This window comes from Salmo salar, chromosome ssa07 (genome assembly GCF_905237065.1).
Source record: "Salmo salar chromosome ssa07, Ssal_v3.1, whole genome shotgun sequence".
In the NCBI taxonomy this organism is placed as follows: Eukaryota; Metazoa; Chordata; class Actinopteri; order Salmoniformes; family Salmonidae; genus Salmo; species Salmo salar.
In genome coordinates this window covers 24,569,448-24,590,582 of record NC_059448.1, presented here as the reverse complement: position 1 = coordinate 24,590,582, position 21,135 = coordinate 24,569,448, and the positions used below count along the sequence as shown (strand labels likewise).

General features: G+C 45.2%; 2 protein-coding genes across 2 annotated transcripts in view; both read right to left on the bottom strand.

Moving 5' to 3' along the window:
• Positions 1–8,095, bottom strand: part of LOC106608808 (polymerase (DNA directed) nu) — a 69,147-nt gene extending 61,052 nt beyond the window's left edge. Inside the window, exons 1-9 of the mRNA XM_014206966.2 lie at positions 7,869–8,095; positions 7,075–7,143; positions 6,629–6,689; positions 6,375–6,439; positions 3,943–4,026; positions 3,775–3,870; positions 3,629–3,685; positions 3,447–3,503; positions 2,978–3,043 (exon numbers count right to left, since the gene is read on the bottom strand). Of these exons, the coding sequence (XP_014062441.2) occupies positions 2,978–3,043; positions 3,447–3,503; positions 3,629–3,685; positions 3,775–3,870; positions 3,943–4,026; positions 6,375–6,439; positions 6,629–6,689; positions 7,075–7,098 (510 nt within the window). The 5' untranslated portion in view covers positions 7,099–7,143; positions 7,869–8,095. The remainder of the gene's footprint in view (positions 1–2,977; positions 3,044–3,446; positions 3,504–3,628; positions 3,686–3,774; positions 3,871–3,942; positions 4,027–6,374; positions 6,440–6,628; positions 6,690–7,074; positions 7,144–7,868) is intronic.
• LOC106608807 (HAUS augmin-like complex, subunit 3) overlaps positions 7,173–21,135 on the bottom strand; it is a 23,515-nt gene continuing 9,552 nt past the window's right edge. Inside the window, exons 4-10 of the mRNA XM_045721762.1 lie at positions 16,549–16,722; positions 14,761–16,343; positions 13,626–13,756; positions 10,094–10,939; positions 8,379–8,560; positions 8,155–8,267; positions 7,173–8,011 (exon numbers count right to left, since the gene is read on the bottom strand). Of these exons, the coding sequence (XP_045577718.1) occupies positions 7,842–8,011; positions 8,155–8,267; positions 8,379–8,560; positions 10,094–10,939; positions 13,626–13,756; positions 14,761–16,343; positions 16,549–16,722 (3,199 nt within the window). The 3' untranslated portion in view covers positions 7,173–7,841. The remainder of the gene's footprint in view (positions 8,012–8,154; positions 8,268–8,378; positions 8,561–10,093; positions 10,940–13,625; positions 13,757–14,760; positions 16,344–16,548; positions 16,723–21,135) is intronic.

The window sequence follows — 21,135 nt, the reverse complement described above, 5'->3', positions numbered from 1 at the left end:
CCCGGATTCTGACGTAACGGACACCGCTAGCGCTTGTGCCCTCCCTGGCCACAGTACAGACAGATCCCCAGCTGCATCCATCTGCGACGTTCCGCCGTGGGAAGGCGTGTTGACCCCTACCTCCATGGGTTCAGGCTCTGATCCCAAACACTCGCCGAAGGAGGGAGAGAAGCGATGTAGATGCCGACGCTCCCAGAGGAGGTTATTCAGACGGATGGCCATCGCAATGAGTGCGTCCAGGGTGAGGTTGTCATCTCGGCAGGCCAGTTCCATCTGGACCTCCTCGCGCAGACCTCTTCTAAATAACGTGCTGAGCGCAGGCTCATTCTATCCACTGGAAGCTGCTACTGTCCAGAAGGTAAGCGCACACTCAGCAGCCGTCTGATTCCACCGCTGGAGCTGAAGCAGCCGCAAATCCCCCTCTCTGCCCTCCGCGGGATGATTAAAAATACATTTAAACAGAGCCATGAACCCCTCATAAGACTCAAGCTCCTCCTCTCCTCTCTCCCAGACGGCCGTAGCCCATTCCAATGCCCGCCCAGTCAGCAGAGAAATAACCGTGGCAACCTTAGACCTCTCGGTGGTGGGAGCTCCCATCTGATGTGCGAAATAGAGGGAGCACTGAAGGAGGAAGACACGGAATTTGGATGGTGTCCCGTAATATTTCTCAGGGAGGGATAGACGGGCATCGCTGACCTGAGCGGGTTGCTGAATGGGCTGGTGTGCTGACTCGTTGGGTAGACTGGCTCTAATATATCCTCCGCTGTCGAGACGTTGTAGACTACAGAGAACCTCTTCCATGGCCGTCCCCAGTTGAGCTGATTATGGTGTTGACAAAGAAGATCACCTTGTTCATTGATCATCTGGGAGATGTCCGGTTGTCCTACTGCGTTCATATTTTGACTTGGTATTCTGTAATGACGGGGCTGCAATTTCTGAGGCTGATAACTAATGAACTTATCCTCCGCAGCAGAGGTAACTCTGGGAGGTGCACTCAGAGGTGCACTCACTCCGACTCACTAGTTGTGTGTGTGTTTGTGTGTGTGTGGTTGCGCGCAAGAGCCCCTCTAGTACATGGAGCCTATCACAACCACAGCCTACAAGCACACATGAGCACACATGAATGCACCACAGTACTCTGACCCAGACAGTTCTCTCTCTCCTGTCTGTGACTAAAATAAAACCTGAGTGAAAGGTTCGGACTAGAGGCTGATTAATTAGGGCCGATTTCAACTTTTCATAACAATTGGTAATCGGCCTTTTTTGATGCCGATTATGTCTGATTACATTGCAATCCCCGAGGAGACTGCGTGGCAGGCTGACTACCTGTTACAGGCTGACTACCTGTTACGAGTGCAGCAAGGAGCCATGCTAAGTTGCTAGCTAGCATTAAACTTATCTTATAAAAAATAGTCAATCTTAACATAATCACTAGTTCACTACACATGGTTGATGATATTACTAGTTTAACTAGCTTGTCCTGCATTGCATATAATCAATGCAATGCCAAACGGGTGATGATTTAACAAAAGCACATTCGCGAAAAAAGCACAATAGTTTCACCAATGAACCTAAACATCAACATCAATGCCTTTCTTAAAATCAATACACAAGTATATTTTTTGAAACCTGCATATTTAGTTCAAATAAATTTGTGTTAGCAGGCAATATTAACTAGGGAAATTGTGTCGCTTCTCTTACGTTCAGTGCAAGCAGAGTCAGGGTATTTGCAACAGTTTGGGCCACCTGGCTCGTTGCGAACTGTGTGAAGACCATTTCTTCCTAACAAAGACCGTAATTAATTTGCCAGAATTTTACATAATCATGACATAACATTGAAGGTGGTTGCCACCCGCTGGATAAAATACTGAACGGTTACGTATTTCACTGAAAGAATAAACGTTTTGTTTTCGAAATGATAGTTTCCGGATTTGACCATATTAATGACCTAAGGCTCGTATTTCTGTGTGTATTACATTATAATTAAGTCTATGATTTGATATTTGATAGAGCAGTCTGACTGAGCGGTGGTAGGCAGCAGGAGGCTCGTAAGCATTCATTCAAACAGTACTTTCCTGCGTTTGCCAGCAGCTCTTCGCAGTGCTTGAAGCATAGCGCTGTTTATGACTTCAAGCCTATCAACTCCCGAGATTAGGCTGGCAATACTATAGTGCCTATAAGAACATCCAATAGTCAAAGGTATATGAAATAGAAATGGTATAGAGAGAAATAGTCCTATAATAATGACAACCTAAAACTTCTTTAACTGGGAATATTGAAGACTCATGTTAAAAGGAACCACAAGCTTTCATATGTTCTCATGTTCTGAGCAAGGAACTTAAAGGTTAGTTTTTTTTACATGGCACATATTGCACTTTTACTTTCTTCTCCAACACTGTGCTTTTGCATTATTTAAACAAAATTGAACATGTTTCATTATTTATTTGAGACTAAATTGATTTAATTTGTGTATTATATTAAGTTAAAATAAAAGGGTTCATTCAGTATTGTTGTAATTGTCATTATTACACATATATATATATATATATATATATATATATATATATATATATAAAAATAAAATCGGCCGATTAATCGGTATCGGCTTCCCCCGGTCCTCCAATAATCGGTATCGGCGTTGAAAAATCATAATCGGTCGACCTCTAGTTCAGACAAGAGAGAGAAGCTTTTCTCAGCAAAAATACATCAGACATTAGAGTGTGTGTAATGTGTGTATAAGAGAGCGATAGAGAGAGATAGATAGATAGAGAACGAGCGAGAGAGGAAGAGAGAGAGCGAGAGTGAGAAAGAGAGAGTTTGAAAAAGAGAGCGAGCGAGAGTGAGAAAGAGAACAAGAAAGAGGGAGAGAGAAAGAGAAAGAGAGAGCCTCAGTGTTGAAATTAAGCCAAGGACATTGCTGAGGGAAGGAATGGGTTGAAAGGATGAGTAACCATCAGATGGAGGATGAGAGACTCACTGGGTGTTTGGCAGAGATTCTTCCAGTCACTGCACTGGTCTGGTACCATGTGGACGAGATGGAGTTCTTAGAGACAGAGAGAGAGAGAGAGACCAATGAAAGAGAGGGAGGACATAAAGAGAGGGAGGAGGGGGAGAGAAGCGAGAGAGGAAGAGAGAGAGCAGTTCAGCATGTACCAAACAACCAAACATCAAAAGTCTCTTTGTACATTTACATGTCATTAAGAAATTCCAGAGAGCAGACTCAAAGCTACATTTCCTTACAGAGCTTTTGCAATAAACAAGAGCTTCAAAAGGCAATTAACTAGTACTGCCCTCTAGTGTTTGTAATAGGGAATGAAGGAGAGATAGAAAGGTTCCTCTATTTAAATGTTTTTACTCCTAGTATTCACAAAGCTTGTCAGAGTAGGAGTGCAGACGTCCAGCTACTTTAGAGATGCTTTAGTCCAAGCCTGAGTGTCTGTACTCACCTTACTCATCACGCAAGACAGAATCCCGTCGACGAAGGTGGACTTGATCTTATGAACCTGGGGGGTAAGAAAAACACACACACACGTTGTTGTGATTAAAGTCATATAGTAATGTAGTAATGTGAGCAGATACCAATGAATCAATCAATCAGTCAGTCAAACATATTGTGTTCATCACTGACCTGTCTGTATTCGAGAATGATCTTCGGCAGGGGGTGCAGGTCCTGGAGCTGCAACAACTACACACAGAGAAGAGAGGCGTCACTACCTCACACTACTGAAGGGCAATGCAAATGTGTGTGTTTGTAGCAGTGTGTGCATCTCTCACAACAGCCTCAGATGTAGACTGCTGTTGTTTGTTGAGAGTCTTGGGGAGCTTCTTGTTTTCACAGCGGTCCTGCAGACGCAGCTTCTCAAACAGAACCTGTAGAGAGAGCAGGATTAGGACAGCACACGCACACATAGTACCTATAAACACACCTGTACACACACTGACCGTCCTGAGCTGGGTGCTGCTGGACACTAGAAACATCTGGCCTGCTGCCTGGTGGGCCTCGTGCTCTAGCTGCTTCATCTTAGTCTGACAGAGAGAGTGGGGGGGGGGGGGGATGGGGGGGACAGAAAGGGGGGAAGAGAGAGAGGGGAGGGGGTTGAAAAGGGGGGGGAAAGCTGGAACAGAGAAGGGGGGAGAGAGGGGAGAGAGAGGGTGGGAGAGAAAGGGGTTGCTGTGAGGACAGGGAGATAATCGTCAGTACAGGGACTTATCACTGTTCTCTCCTAAACCTCGGGCAGAGCTGGGCTAATCTGACTGCTATACACACTCTTCAATGTCTGTGTGCCAGTATGTGTGTGCCAGAGTGTGTGTGTGTGTGTTCTCCTATGTTTGATGTATTTCATCTACGTTCTCGAAATCAAACAACACATTCCACCAAAGGGTTTCCCTCTGGCTTTCAGACAACACAGCACAATAGCGTGTTGCTTCTGTTCTCTTTTTCTGTTTCAAAGCATATGGTAATCAGTTATTTTATCTCAGAGAGAGATGCAACATGTTCTGTTGTGAGTGTCCTTTCATGTTAAGAGAGAGAGAGAGAGAGACACACAAATCCATGAAGACTCAATTGCCATCCAATAACTCTATTGGCTCCAAAGGCTCCAGCCACCCAAGTCATAGACTGCTCTCTCTGCTACCGCACGGCAAGCGGTACCGGAGCACCAAGTCTAGGTCCAAGAGGCTTCTGAACAGCTTCTACCCCCAAGCCATAAGACTCCTGAACACCTAGTCAAATGGCCACTGGACTATTTGCTTTGCCCCCCCCTTTTTTTTTACACTGCTGCTGCTACTTGCTGTTCACTTTACCCCTACCTACATGACTATCATTTGTTTTTCAACAGGACAATGACCCAAAACACAACTCCAGGCTGTGTAAGGGCTATTTGACCAAAGACAGTGATGGAGTGCTGCATCAGATGACCTGGCCGCCACAATCACCCAACCTCAACCCAATTGAGATGGTTTGGGATGAGTTGGACCGCGGAGTGAAGGAAAAGCAGCCAACAAGTGTTTAGAATATGTGGGAACTCCTTCAAGACTGTTGGAAAAGCATTCCTCATGAAGCTGGTTGAGAGAATGCCAAAAGTGTGCAAAGCTGTCATCAAGGCAAAGGGTGGCTTCTTTGAAAAATCTCAAATATAAAATATATTTTGATTTGTTGAACACTGTTTTTGGTTACTACATGAATGCAAATGTATTATTTCATAGTTGTGATGTCTTCACTATTACTCCACAATGTAGAAAAGAGTAAAAAAATGAGTAGGTGTGTCTAAAAGTTTGACTGGTACTGTACATATTACCTAATTTACCTCGACTAACCGGTACCTCCGCACATTGACTTGGCACCAGTACCCTCTGCATATTGCCTCGTTATTGCTCTTTTATTGTTACTCTTACATTTTTTTTACTTTAGTTTATTGTGTCAATATTTTCTAAACTTATTGTCCTTAAAACTACATTGTTGGTTAAGGGGTTGTAAGTAAGTGTTTCACGGTGAGGTGTACACCTGTTGTATTCCGCACATATGACAAATAACATTTGATTTGATATACTGTCAGATATCTGAATTAACACTCTCCTAATTTTTCTCCTGCAGTGGGGATTGTACATCTAAAACATCACTTTGTCATGTCACTCTCTCTCCCCCACTTTACTCTCTTTTTATTTGTCCCTGCCTCTCTATTTACCACCCCTCTCATTCTCCCTTCTGTTTCCCTCCTCCCTCTGTTTTCTCCCTTTCTCTCTGTCAGTCTTCGGTGCGTCTCTCCCTCGCCTTCTCTAGGAGTCTCTCCCTCCCCTTTTTCTTCTCCCTTTCTCTCTCCAGCTCTCTGTCAGTCGTTTAAAAGCACCGTCTGTTTCAGTTAGACTTGTAATGTGCTTACACTGTGTAGGTGTCACACACACTGAAAAACAAACACTTCGGTTCAGAATATGATTATGTTAGTGCTTCTCCTTTCTCCCTTGCTTCCTTTGAACTTATTATCCCTAAATCCTCTCTCTCTCCCTTCCTCCCTCTCTCCTCCTCTGCATCCTCATCATGTATTGTGTGTGGGTCGTCGTGAGAAACAGAAGTTTGGTTATTATTCTGCTGGATTATCACAGCAATTTTTAATCCGTGTGTGATGTGCGCACGCACGCTAGCGTGTGTGTGTGTGCGTTAGTGAGTGTGTGTGAGACGGCGATGCTCATTCCTACTGCAACACTCCACCCTAAAGGAAACAAACAGACAGACTCTCTTTTCTATTTATAGAGCACAGCAAGACACAGGACACACTCTCCAAACATCCCCCTACTGGAGGCATCATGGTGTGTGTGTGTATACTACTTAAACCCTCTCTGTTTTCTCCCTTTTACAGTACTGTAATTATAGTTCTTACCCCCAGCATCTCTGATGTTGTCTTTAGGGACTCCGTGTCCACATGGATCCTGTGGCTCTCCATGGCTTAGAGAACCAGAGTAGCATGATATAAATAGTAGCAGAGTACACATGCATATAGGCCTAGACAGAATGTCAACTGCATTTCCTTGATTCCTCATGTCCTTCATGCTTGTCTCCTTTCACCTCTAGTTATAGTGGCTCAGCATGGTCAGGTCATAAGATCGTGATGACCTCTCAACATGGTGTCCTTACCTGCCAGTACAGGGATCATAGTCAGCTCCATGTTAGAGTACAGCTCCCACAGACCCTGGCTCTGGATACACAGAGAGACAGTAAGGTAGGATGTGTGTGTGTGTGGGTTGGTTCTTCATCATTTTGTTTATTTGACAGCTACCTACACAAATAGCTAGCTAGAATAAAGTGTTAATAAGATACAAATTCATTAAAACGACTTAAATGCAATACAAATAAAGACCTGAAATCCCCAAAAGTCCCAACAAGCATAGTAAAACGTGGAAAATTCTCCCTTGTGGGAAAGGGAAACTAGGATTTTGAATGGAAATCCCCACGAAGACAGGAGAACAAAACGTGTTTGTGTATCAGTGTGTGTGTGTGTGTGTGTGTGTGTGCGTACTACGAGAGAGGCTCATATGGCTGAGAAGTTTCATGGTCTCATGGATCCTCAGGGAGGGACTGACCTGTAGTTTAGAGCGTAGCTCCATATTCAGCCTGTAGAGCAGAGACAGACTGGAGATAACCTGGGACACCTGACAGAGAGAGGGGGGTTAGGGTACGGGCCGGTCTCGAGTTTCATTTTCAAGACTAAATTGATCACTTATATTTTGAGGCAGAGCTATTTGCTCATACTCCGCTACGCAGTGTCTCTCTGTACAGCCATATCTTACTAAGATCATAACATGGTGTTAGAAGTGCTTCAACCTCGTCAAATGTAAGGAGTCGACAGGAGAGATTATATCAATCACAGAAAACAATAATGTTCTGTGAGTTTGGTCAGAGTTCTGACGGAATGTAGCCGGCTAACAGCTCTCTCACGTCTCGTAGTCATTGAGCAGGCTGCCCAGCGGAGCCGTTGCTGTGGATACTCACACACGCAGAGAGGAGGGGGGCCGCGCAGGGAGCGGGGGACGGACAGAGGAGCAGTTAATGGATATACTGACGGAGAAAGTTATTTCTGATCTCGGGTACGGCCGGGTCTTCAATTTGGCAGAAGCAATGGGGCCCGGGTTGGGTAGGGCCTGAACGTCGCGGGCATGGGTAGAGCTCGGGCCTAAATTTCATGCTTGTGCAGGGCTCTAGATAAAGGACAAAAATGAGAGATCAGTTGAATTAGGTGTGGTGATGCTGGGCTGGAAATAAAGCCTGCACACCTTATCGATATTCTGGACCAGGATTGGTGGTGTCTTCTGCTTCAATGGCGGAATTGATGACCGGTGTGCTAGAGAGACTAGTTGTATTGTTTGGTGCTACAGACCTTCCTTGCCCCCAGGGCAGGTGTGGGGGTTCTGGGGGGTGTCCTACAGTGTTTGGTGAGCAGGTTGGTGAAGCAGGAAGAGGGGTCAGCTGGGTCCAACAGCCAGGCTGCTACCTGGGGGTCCTGGACGCGACAAGATGAGACTGGGGGGGAATGAACACAACATAATAATGGAGAGTATGGATTTAGAGGGGAAAAGAACTCCAAGACAAACAGCCACAACCCCAACAGAGCTCCGTTGGGGGGAGTTCTTAACAGCCTTATCAAAGGGCCTTATCAAAGTTACATTGTTTCCAGTGTAGGTCTGGTCTGTAGTGCTGCAGTGCTGTACGGACCAGGTCTTTGGCCTTGTAACACACCACCAGTTGAGACCCTGATACTACCTGCAGCAGCATCTCTCTACAGGACACACAAACACAGGGAGGGACACAAATCATCAGTGGGATTTTCCCCCCAGACTTGTACTATGTAGTGTACCTATCCTCCCTCCCTCCCACACATATACCATACCTATTGAAGAGGTCTAGGTTGTGGTCTTGGTGGCTCTGGGCCCATGCAGGTTTCTGTTCCAGTCTGAGGTAAACCAGACTGTCTCGTTGTGCCACCCCCTCCTCTGGTCCTGGTATTGGTCCAGTCGGGTCCAGATCTCTTTTCAACATCACCAGCACCCCACACACTGATGGGCTCAGCTTCTACAGGACACGTAGACAAGAGAGCAGTTCATGTCAGTGAATATGGCCAACCAGCATACTTACGTAGTTGCTGCAGCTATAGGACCCCACACCCTGACAGACTGAGGGTCTATAGGACACACGGAGAGTAGACATAACAACATAAATGCAGTCCGTCCCAAATGGCACCCTATTTCCTATATAGTGCCTATTCCCTATAAGCCCCTATAAGGTCAAAAGTAGTGCACTACGTAGGGAATTAGGGTGCCATTTGGGACACAGATTAGCCTTGCTTGCCAGGCTTACAGCAGTAGCATCACTACATCCAGATGATATAGTATAGCACAGATGTAGTACAGATGATGTGTATAAATAAGTTGCGACACTCCACTATTGTGTGACGGTTCCAACGTGCCACTGAAAAGGTTGAACGCTGCAATTCATTTCACGATACCTGAAAATACTGCAGAGTAACTCAAAGCCATTTGGTAACGTTGCGAACAGGAAGTTGGATGCTCAGCAAAAACAACTTCAGACCTCTTTGTCCATCTGAGTTTTCTTGTTTCAAAACACACACTTTTCGAGCTACAAAGGGATACTTTAATCAGAACACAAATCAACATGATTTTCCACTTATGTCAGCTGTAGTTGATTCAACAAGGCAGTTTTGGGATATTTAGTTCCCTTGACTTAATAGTCATGTTTTAACAGTTATTATAAAGCAATGTCTATGTAACAATGTAGCAATAACAAAATTACTACATACTGTAGGTACAAGAAGTTCATGTCTAGTGTTGTTACATAGGTATTGTATTACCCTATGTCTCATAATGAAAATGTATTTCAGTCATTTTGAAAATGCTAAAGTGGTCTACTCTAATGTTGAGATGACTCCATGTACCTCACAAACACATTTCTACATCTAGCTAAATGCCTGTTTGGTTTACGTTTGTATTACTTTCCATTACTTAGTTCATATTGTTAAGCGTGTCTTTATTTATTTTTCTTCAATCATTAGGTATTTCATTCGAGGATATATGTGCTAATGATCATACATATTTTGACTGATTAAAGTAACTGTTGTAATTTTTTCTTCTTCATCAAATAAATATTTGGTCGGTTTTCAAATAACTTGCATATCAAATACCTTCAAATATGATTTGTTTTTCTGAGAGGTATTTAAAATATGGTTTATTTAAAATATTGGTTTATATTTTGTTTTTTCTAAGACCTGTATTCAAATATCAAAGGAAATAATGGGCATTAGTTGATTCTTTATATTTGACCACCTTGAGTATTTGAAAAATTGGTATTTCTAATAAGCTACTAAATAAAAACAATTCTGCCCAGGTCTACAGCACAGAAGAAAAAAAAAGGTATGAAATGAAATGTATGCATTCACTACTGTAAGTCGCTCTGGATAAGAGCGTCTGCTAAATGACTAAAATGTAAAATGTAAATGTAAATGTACTGGACTGAGGTTAGAAACATTGCTTTGACTTTCTGGAAGGTCAAAAGAAAACTGCCAATCCGGCCTCGCCAACTCTTGCCCACCTGTTCTGGGTCCATCTGAGTGGTTCCGTCCTGGTACACCATGGTCAGAACCAGCGCACTGGCCTGCCCTGCCTCCTCCAGCACCCTGCCTCTCTCTTCAGGACTCAACTTCCCAGCATCCGTTACTCTGGGGTCAGAGATCATGGCTGTAGTCAGACAGGTTTTGGATTGGTTGGACTGGGCCTGGGGGTCACCGGCACCGCTTCCACTCTCTGGTTCAGTTTCTGGGATGAGTTGACCCTGGTTAGGCCCAGTTTTGTCCCACTTCGGCTTGGGTGGTTTGGGGGTTTTGGAGGATCTATGCTGGGGAGTGACTGAATTAGAATGGTCCCTGGTTGATTCAAGTCCCCTCTCCCCCATTGGGACCCCCTGTCTTGGCCTAACTGGGTTGGCTGGGGGTCGATGTGAGGGGTTAGGGGTTAGAGCAACACTCTTGGTTCCCTCAGTCTTGTGGAGGGTCTTGGTTTTGGCTCGGGGGTCTAGGCTAAAGGCTGGGGTCAGGTCTGGGTGTTTGGGGGTTTGGGTTTTGCACCACTCCTGGCCCCCTTGCAAGGTCCTTGCTTTCTCCTGACAGGATTGAGGGGGTTCCCATTTCACCGGCCGCCTGAAGAGGGCGATTTTGGGCAGAGGGGCGCCTTGTTTACTGTTGAGGGAGAAGGTAGGGGTCAGGGGCGGTTGTTGGGCAGAGGGGAGAGGGTGAGGGCCGCTGCTCTCCTCCTCACCACTAGCACGTATAGAGGTCAGGCCGGACCCCAGCCCTGCGGCCCTTCCATGCCCAGCATGAGAGGGGTTGGTTAGTGCAGGATCTATACTCAACCCCCTCTCTCTGGAGCCTCCATCACCAGCCTTCACAACAGAGAGAGAGAGGAAGAGAAGAGAGAACAAGAGAAGCATTATTCCAGTCACAGGAAGCGATTCATTCTGAAACTTAAAATAGACTCTCTCCTGTGCTCTGATTCTATTACTACTACAGTCAACGGTAACGACCCAAATGGCACCCTATTCCCTATATTGTGCACTACCAAATCCCCTATATAGCACACTACCCTACGGGCCCTGGTAAAAAGCAATGCACTATGTAGGGAATAGGATGCAATTTGGGACGCACATTAGATGAATGGAGAGATAAGTGTGAAGGCTCAAGTCCAGAAGGATGGTGATTCAATTCTCTGGTTGCAGATAATGAGCATGAGTAGACTGAAAAGAAACCTTGCTATTCTCTCAATTCCTTCCACCTGTGAGCAAGAAAGTGAAACGTGTGTTTGTGTGTGTGAGAGAGTGAGAGACAGAGACCGCAACAGAGAGCCAGATAGAGAGATAGAAAGAGAGAGAGAAAGTGAAAGGGTGAAGAGCCAAAGAGGGAAGAGTAAGAGAGAAAGAGAGTGTGTGTCTAGTTGTGTTAACAGAGCAAACCTGTCAGTCCCCGACAATGCTCTCTACGGCACAGCTAGTCCCAGACAGTGCTCTCTACGGCACAGCTAGTCCCAGACAGTGCTCTCTACGGCACAGCTAGTCCCAGACAGTGCTCTCTACGGCACAGCTAGTCCCAGACAGTGCTCTCTACGGCACAGCTAGTCCCAGACAGTGCTCTCTACGGCACAGCTAGTCCCCGACAGTGCTCTCTACGGCACAGCTAGTCCCAGACAGTGCTCTCTACGGCACAGCTAGTCCCAGACAGTGCTCTCTACGGCACAGCTAGTCCCAGACAGTGCTCTGTACGGCACAGCTAGTCCCAGACAGTGCTCTCTACGGCACAGCTAGTCCCAGACAGTGCTCTCTACGGCACAGCTAGTCCCAGACAGTGCTCTCTACGGCACAGCTAGTCCCAGACAGTGCTCTCTACGGCACAGCTAGTCCTAGACAGTGAGTCCAGACTTCCCAGTCCAGAGAAAACAGGTTAACCTCCATCTAACCTTCCAAGTCTCTGTACTCTGCACTGGAACACCGACATTATTCATAGGAAGAAACACTTTTAATGCAAAGTGTGTGCAGAGTTCGAGTCAATGTGTGTGTATGTGTGTGAGTGAACTGAATTGTGCTCTAGAGAATATAGGACTGTAGAGGTAAATAGTCAGCCGGAACAGTGTGTGTGTGTGTGTTCTACCAAGAGAACATCATCAACTGATTCAGCTCTCTAGGGAGAGCTCTGCTCATTTCCTTGTAAACAGAAACGCTTACAAGCTGACACTGAACACACACACACACACACACACACACACACACACACACACACACACACACACACACACACACACACACACACACACACAGAAAGAGACATACAGTAAATAGACTAGAAGACCCTATCGCCAGGCCTTTTACTTTAGTACCCAACAGGGAGTCATCACTTCTCTTTCCTGTGGTGTGGCGCAATACTGCAGAAGTCTTCCATTTCCATGGAAATGAAGGGGAATGAGCATTGGGGGAATTCTCTCTATTTCACTCCCCTCACCCTCCAGGGTGCGTCCCATATGGCGCCCTATTCCCTGTATAGTGCACTACTTTTGACCAAGACCCATAGAGCTCTGGTCAAAAGTAGTTCCCAAGATCAACCTTCCCCAAGTTCTCCATGTCACCCCGCTACTCTGCACACTCCACTGGCTTCCAGTCGAAGCTCGCATCGCCTACAAGACCATGGTGCTTACCTACAGAACAGCAAGAGGAACTGTCCCTCCCTACCTTCAAGCTATGATCAAACCCTACACCCCAACCAAGCTCTCCGTTCTGCCACCTCTGGCCTCTTGGCCCTCTGAACCCTTCGGGAGGGCAGCTCCCGCTCACCCCAGTGAAATCTCTTCCCTGTCCTGGCACCCCAATAGTTGAACCTGCTTCCCCCTGAAGGTAGGACAGCAGAGTCCCTCCCCAACCCTCGAAAACATCCTTAATAACCCCACAGCACCCCCCTACCCGTAAAAAAGAAATAAAAGCATAGGGCTACCTGTCATCAGCATCTGCCTCCGAGGAGCATCCCTCGGAGTTGAGGCCATACCCCAATCTAGTTAAGAAAATTCCATATTGTATTCGGTCTCTGTTGTTCATTCAGTTAAGCCTGTAATCGATTGAACTAACACTCGCACTTGACTATTTTCAGATACCCATAGACGTCCAGTCATTGAGCTAACTTTCTTCATACTGGATACAGAGACATAAAAATGGTATCCACAAGTTCATCTGACTCTGAGGAAGTAGATAAAGGGCCTCATTGCCAAGATCCCGAAGTATCCCTTTAAGATGAATGCACTAACTCTGGATAAGAGCGTCTACTAAATGACTAAAATGTTACATTTAGGATGCAGCAAAAGGGGTTTCTGGGAGAGGGACTGGGGGTTGAGGTTTCAGTGGTTTCCTGCACGGTAGCTAAATACCAACTATTACAAGCTTCCATTTCTCCAGGCCCATCCCACACTGTTCACCAAAACAAATGGCGTCTGGGAGGCCATTTTGTTGGGGGTTTTTAATTACGGACTGCAGATAAAACATTCTATTATGTGCACAGAAGCAGTATGGTCCTCTGGCTGAAGCGGTAAAATACCTGAGTGTTGTTGTGATGATTAGTAGCCAGGGGGGTCTGTCCCAGACGGGTGGCCCGCAGAGGGGGGGCTCTGAATACTCTCCCACTCTCCTGAGACGACTTCGGAATGAAATGTCCAGCAGCTAATGGTTCTGGAAAAATACAAATAAATATGCTTTCTCTCTGCTTAAAATTGTGTGTGTGTGTGTTTGTGTCTGAATGAGTGAATGTGTGTGTGATTGCGTTTGAATTTGAGACCTGCGTCTGCATACTGAGTGAGGTCAGCTAAACTCACTGACGCATTGCTCAGGACTGATATTCTGTCACTACACTATGCCGTTCTTGACTGAGCTTTTTTCACACACACACACACACACACACACACACACACACACACACACACACACACACGCACACACGCACACTCACACTTCCTGTGTAATGAAACAAGAGCAGTCCAGATTCTGTCAGCGTGTTCAGACTGGTCCTTTATAATTGCTGTATACTTGTTCACACTTTTATTTAATCAGCACTGTGATATATGAGCTGACTGGGGCCCCGAGTTTTCCCTAGTCAGGGGAAAACTCAGGGCCCTATAGATTGCTGGACATAGCAGCGCTGCCCATGGCACAGATCCAGGATCAGCTTAGAGGAAAATGCAAAACTGACCATAAATCAGCATCTATGGACAACTTCATTGGGTAACTACTGAATGAAGTGCTGTACCGCCATCTAGTGGCTTATTACTAAAGTGCCAATTTGTCAAGCATATAAAATACCTAACATTCCTCTCTCATATATTGTACTAAAAGGCAACATATCTATCTGTGGCCTAAACTAACCTGTGTGTGTGTGTGTGTGTGTGTGTGTGTGTGTGTCTGTCTGTCTGTCTGTCTGTCTGTCTGTCTGTCTGTCTGTCTGTCTGTCTGTCTGTCTGTCTGTCTGTCTGTCTGTCTGTCTGTCTGTCTGTCTGTCTGTCTGTCTGTCTGTCTGTCTGTCTGTCTGTCTGTCTGTCTGTCTGTCTGTCTGTCTGTCTGTCTGTCTGTCTGTCTGTCTGTCTGTCTGTGTGTGTGTGTGTGTGTGTGTGTGTGTGTGTGTGTGTGTGTGTGTGTGTGTGTGTGTGTGTGTGTGTGTGCGGGTCCTGTCCTGAACTAACCTGTGCTTCCTCCACTGTTCCTCTGTGCAACTGTCATCAATGGCCCATCCATGTTCTTCCTCTCCTCTGGGTGACTATCCCTCTCTGTCACCCCCTGGCCCTCTCCATCCCTCATCTTCCCCAGTGAGGGTGACACCTTCCTCTGCTGGTGGGGTTTGGTACTACTCCTGCTGTTCTTCCTCTCAATCTTTTTCTTCATCCCTCCTTTATTGATGTCATCCTTTCTCTCCCTCTCCACTCTTCCCTCCATCTCTCCACCCCCTATCCCTCTCTGGTTGTCAGTAGTCATATCACCGAAGAGCCGTTTCCTCTTGATGGGGTCTCTCTCGCTGAGGTTCTCCCTTGGTCCTCCTCCTGTCACGATCTCCCCCTTTGACTGGGCTGTGTCTCCATGCAGAGCCCCCTGCTGGTCAACTAACCCAATTACACACTGGCTTTCTGTGCTGTCCCTGTGGCCCTCAGTGACGTCACCCTCATTGAATAGCAGTTTTTCTCCAACGCCATCCCTCTGTAAAGCATGACTTGCTCCAAAGCCATCTCTTTCTACTGTGTGACTTGCTCCAAAGTCATCAGTCTCCAAACCTTGACTTGCTCCAAAGCCATCCATCTCCAAAGCATGACTTGCTCCAAAGCCATCTCTTTCTACTGTGTGACTTGCTCCAAAGTCATCAGTCTCCAAACCTTGACTTGCTCCAAAGCCATCCCTCTCCAAAGCATGACTTGCTCCAAAGCCATCCATCTCCAAAGCATGACTTGCTCCAAAGCCATCTCTTTCTACTGTGTGACTTGCTCCAAAGTCATCAGTCTCCAAACCTTGACTTGCTCCAAAGCCATCTCTCTCCAAAGCATGACTTGCTCCAAAGCCATCTCTTTCTACTGTGTGACTTGCTCCAAAGTCATCAGTCTCCAAACCTTGACTTGCTCCAAAGCCATCCCTCTCCAAAGCATGACTTGTTCCAAAGCCATCCCTTTCTACTGTGTGACTTGCTCCAAAGCTATCCTTCTCCAATGCACAACTTTCTCCAATGTCATCCTCCATTCTTAGTTCAAAGGTCGGAGCACTGTTCATGTCCTTCATTGTGAAGTCCTCACTCTCTGATGCAGGATGTAACAGCCCTCTCGCTGGTCTCTTTTTGTCACAGTCTGCCTTCTCTTCGGCCTTGTAAGCTCTCTGAGGTGGAGGCAGTACTATACTGCCAAACTGCCATTTAGTAACAGGCACTGGGGCCCGACGGTCAGCATCTCCTCCACTAGCTAAGGCCACTTCAATGGGCTTGGCTTTAGCCAGCCTCTCTCTTTGGTCCTCTGGGGCTATGGAGGTTTCCTCTTGGCTGCGTTCAGGGCATTGCCATTCCCCATCTCCACTGCCTAAGAGCCAGCCTTCACTTTGAGTTTCTAGGTTTTTTACGTGGTTCTTTGGAGCTACGCTAACGTTAGCTCTGGAGAATGGTGGTCCACAGGCCCCAGTTGGCTTCTCTCTATGGGGCCTAGGGTGCTCTGCTCTGGGCAAGGGTGGTCTGGAAGGGCCCTGGTCCTCCAAGGTGAAGTGGAGTGAGAAGGTGGGCTCCCTCTCTTCAGGAGCGCTGTGGGAAAAGACCAAAAGCTATCAGTCAACAGAGAAAATGAACATCTGTTCAGGTAGTACCTCTCCGATTCTTAAATAAAAAATACAAAAAATCCCCTACTAAACACGAGCTTGATGCATCCGTCACTCTGAGCAGAAATAAGCATCTAGGAGTACTAGGGGCTAGTTGTTGTTATGTATTAGAAAGGTGCTTCGATACTCACTCTCTCCAGTGAGGCTCGTTTGAGGGTGTGTGGAGGGCCAGAGGGTACCTCACTCTGTGGATAGAAGAGGAGGCAGAGTCCTGGGACAGGGCTGGGGTCTGAGAGTAGTCCCTCTGGGATGAAGGGTCCCATGGGGAGGAAGACTGGGAGTAGGACTGGGGTCTGGACCAAGGCCTGGTACACAGCACAGAGAAGGATAGTACCATTTATTTCTATGTTTTGCCTCTTTTACATGTACTAAAAATACATGAACAGAGAAGGATGGTACCATTGAATTATTTACAGGACAGTTTCACAGACACAGATTAAGCCTAGTTTTGAAGCACTTTTATGGAGAATCTCCATTGAATATGATATTTGTTTGTCTAGGACATGGATGGGCAACTTTAATGTGACTGGGGGCCACAAAAAAATATTAACTCATCATGAGGGGCCGCAGTTGCTTGCGGGTCCGCGTATCCACATCCATAACCCCCCCCTCCAAGATTTGGATAAATCTTTACTTGATCTTGGACCATGAGGACTTGTAATTTCTTCCCGAGACAAGCTGAGTAAAAAAAACAGAATTATCAGCTTCCATTCAGTCAGCGCATAAAAAAACGCTTCGCCAGGTCAAATATACACTCCTTTCTTGAAACATGAATATCTTATCACGTATTGAAACCTGGGATTCCTACTTTACGAGTAACATTACTGTCCTTTACTTTCGATAAAAAAATATCCTCAAACTGTACGCATTTCCTTGAGTCGCTGGTAAGGAAGAGTGGGGGAAACTGTTGGAAAGTTGTGCCCTCACTATTAGTAAGGGGAGACGGGGGGAATTGTAACAGTCTTTATATCTATTATAGACATGTTTGCACAGTGGCAAACCTATTGGACCTAGGCTACAGTGTGTGACAGGCTCGTGATGCTGAAAGGACAACAACCGTAATACCAGCGCACTTATGTAGGAGAATGTACTTTTTGCAGTGGTGGGAAAAGTACAGAATTTTCATACTTGAGTAAAAGTAAAGATTCCTTAGTAGAAAATGACTCAAGTAAAAATGAAAGTTACCCAGTAAAATACTACTTGAGTAAAAGTCTAAAAGTATTTGGTTTTAAATATACTTAAGTATAAAAAGTAAATGTAATTGATAAAATATACTTAAGTATCAAAAGTAAAAAATAAAAGTATAAATCATTTCAAAATGATCATATTAAGCAAACCAGACAGCACAATTCTCTTTGTTTTTACATTACGGACAGCCAGGAGCCAACACCAACACTCGGACATCATTTACAAACAAAGCATGTGTGTTTCGTGAGTTTGCCAGATCAAAGGCAGTAGGATTGACCAGGGATATTCTCTTGATAAGTGTGTGAATTCGACCATTTTTCAGTCCTGCTAAGCATTCAAACTTTTAGGTGTCAGGGAAAATATATGGAGTAAAAAGTACATTATTTTCTTTAAGAATGTAGTGAAGTAAAAGTTGCCAAAAATATGAATACTAAAGCACAGATACCCCAAAAAACACATTAAGTAGTACTTTAAATATTTTTTACTTAAGTACTTCACACCTGACTTTTTGTAATACAAAAAGGGCAGTGGTGTAGTGTATGCTTATGCAGGTATATGTCCTATACCCACTTTTTTTCATATTGCGTATATTCACTTCTTAACCCCCACTTATGCATATTCAAGTAGTGTAGTTGTATACAATTGATCAATTATGTAGTAGGCTACAATAGCGAAATCACACACAAAGCAGCATTCGCAAAGCATGTGAAATATATTCACATGAGCACTGCACACATAGTCTAGTTTCAGCGGAATATCATCTGCAGGCAGCAAGAGCCTGCAGCTCTCAACTGGTTGTGGCACGGAGCAGCTCACAGAAGAACGACATCGGTAGCCATTAAGGTAGTTAGGAAAGACATTTCAACATTTCAAAGTAAATATTTCAGCTTTAATTTTCATGATTTTTTCCCTGCGAAGCACATTGCATTGCATTCCATTTCTGAAATGTGCTGTATAAATAAAGATTGATTTGATTTGGTCCAGGCAATAATAGGCATGCAAACCAGGTGTTGAAAAAGTTTGGTCCGAAGTCTTGGTTAGTAGGCTATTTGCAATGCGCAATTCAGTCATCATGCACTGTTTGCATGAACATTGCTAAAGGTTTTCCCCAAAAATATTGACTGCAAAGTAGGCCTACCTGACAGAATGATATCATGCTGATTTGTATCAACGGCGAGGTCATTTGTTTTGCTCAATTGAATTAAAGGACAACTACACCCTCAAAAATAGTGATGTGGTTTAAGCGTTGTTGTGAACTTAGAACATCACATTTTTGGTGTTTTTCTGTACTGAACAGAAATATAACCGCAACATGAAAGTGTCCCATGTTTCATGAGCTGAAATAAGATCCCAGAAATGTTCCATATGCACACAAAGCTTATTTCTCTCAGATTTTGTGCACACATTTTTACATTCATGTTAGCATTAGCAAGTATTTCTCATTTGCCAAAATAATTAATCCACCTGACAGCTGTGGCATATCTAGAAGCTGATTAAACATGATCATTACACAGGTGCATCTTGCGCTGGGGACAATAAAAGGCCGCTCTAAAAATGGGAAGTTTTGTCACATAACACAATGCCACAGATGTCTCAAGTTTTGAGGGAGCGTGCAACTGGCAGGTTGACTGCAGGAATGTCTATCAGAGCTGTTGCCAGAGAATTGAAAGTTAATTTCTCGACCATAAGCCACCTCCAACGTCGTTTAAAAGAATTTGGCAGTACGTCCAACTGGCCTCACAACCGCAGGCCACGTGTAACCACACCCGCTCAGAACCTCCACATCCAGCTTCTTCATCGAGACAGCAGACACACAGCATGATATTAAAGGATAAGCAGTCCATTCACTCGATAATAAACCGGTAGGTCCCAATCATAAGAATACAAAAACACAGCCATTAGATTAAGAACACTATATATACAAAAGTATGTGGACACCCCTTCAAATGAGTAGATCCGGCTATTTCAGCCACACCCGTTGCTGACAGGTGTATAAAATCGAGCACACAGCCATGCAATCTACATAGACAAACATTGGCAGTAGAATGGCCTTACTGAAGAGCTCAGTGACTTTCAACATGGCCCCGTCATAGGACGCCACATTTCAGTTCGTCAAATTTCTCCCCTGGTCAACTGTAAGTGCTTTTATTGTGAAGTAGAAACGTTAGGAGCAACAACGGCTCAGCCGCAAAGTGGTAGGCCACACAAGCTCACAGAATGGGGCCGCCAAGTGCTGAAGCACATAAAAATCATCCGTCCTCGGTTGCAACACTCACTACCGAGTTCCGCCTCTGGAAGCAACGTCAGCACAAGAACTGTTCGTCGGGAGCTTCATGAAATGGGTTTCCATGGCCGAGCAGCCGCACACAAGCCTACGATCACCATGCACAATGCCAAGCCTCGCCTGGAGTGGTGTAAAGCTCGCCACCATTGGACTCTGGAGCAGTGGAAACACGTTCTTTGGAGTGATGAATCACACTTAACCATCTGGCAGTCCGACAGATGAATCTGGATTTGGCGGTTTCCAGGAGAATGCTACCTGCCCAAATGCATAGTGCCAACTGTAAAGTTTGGTGGAGGAGGAATAATGGTCTGGGGCTGTTTTTCATGGTTCGGACTAGGCCCCTTAGTTCCAATAAAGGGAAATCTTAACGCTACAGCTTACAATGACATTCTAGACGATTCTGTGGTTCCAACTTTGTGGCAACAGTTTGGGGAAGGGCCTTTCCTGTTTCAGCATGACAATGCCCCCGTGCACAAAACGAGGTCCATACAGAAATGGTTTGCTGAGATCGGTGTGGAAGAACTTGACTGGCCTGCACAGAGCCCTGACCTCAACCTCATCGATTGCCTATGGAATGAATTGGAACGCAGACTGCGAGCCAAGCCTAACCGCCCAACCTCACTGATGCTCGTGGCTGAATGGAAGCATGTCTCTGCAATGTTCTAACATCTAGTGTAAAGCCTTCCCAGAAGAGTGGAGGCTGTTATAGCAGCAAAAGGGGGACCAAATCCATATTAATGCCCATGATTTTGGAATGTTCGATGAGCAGGTGTCCACTTACTTTTGGTCATGATGTGTATTTCCTAATCGAAATGTACAACTATTACTTCCCACTGAAAAAAAACATTTCACATTTAGCACACAAAGTAACCGATGATCTAAAGTTTAAATGCAACAGTTTCACACACGTTATTTTCCAAGAGATGGCTAACAATAGCAAGCAAGCTGCAATTCAAAATACAGTTCCACTCATAAGATGATGATCATTTGAAACTTAATCTTATAAGTTATTCTTGTAAAGGGAGAAGCTAACAAAACATCCTCGATAACACCTGCTGCAGCCCCTGCAAACAAGCCTAAAACAAGAGCTGGCTAGCTAGACCTTGGGAAAACTACTGGTTGGTATTGCAGTGATTTCTTGGCCTTCCAGAAGGCAGAGGTTTCCATAAGCTTTTGTAAAAACGGTCCAACCCATTACAAGTCAAAAAGTGATAGGTTGAGTCCACTGTCACTCTAAAATGTTGCC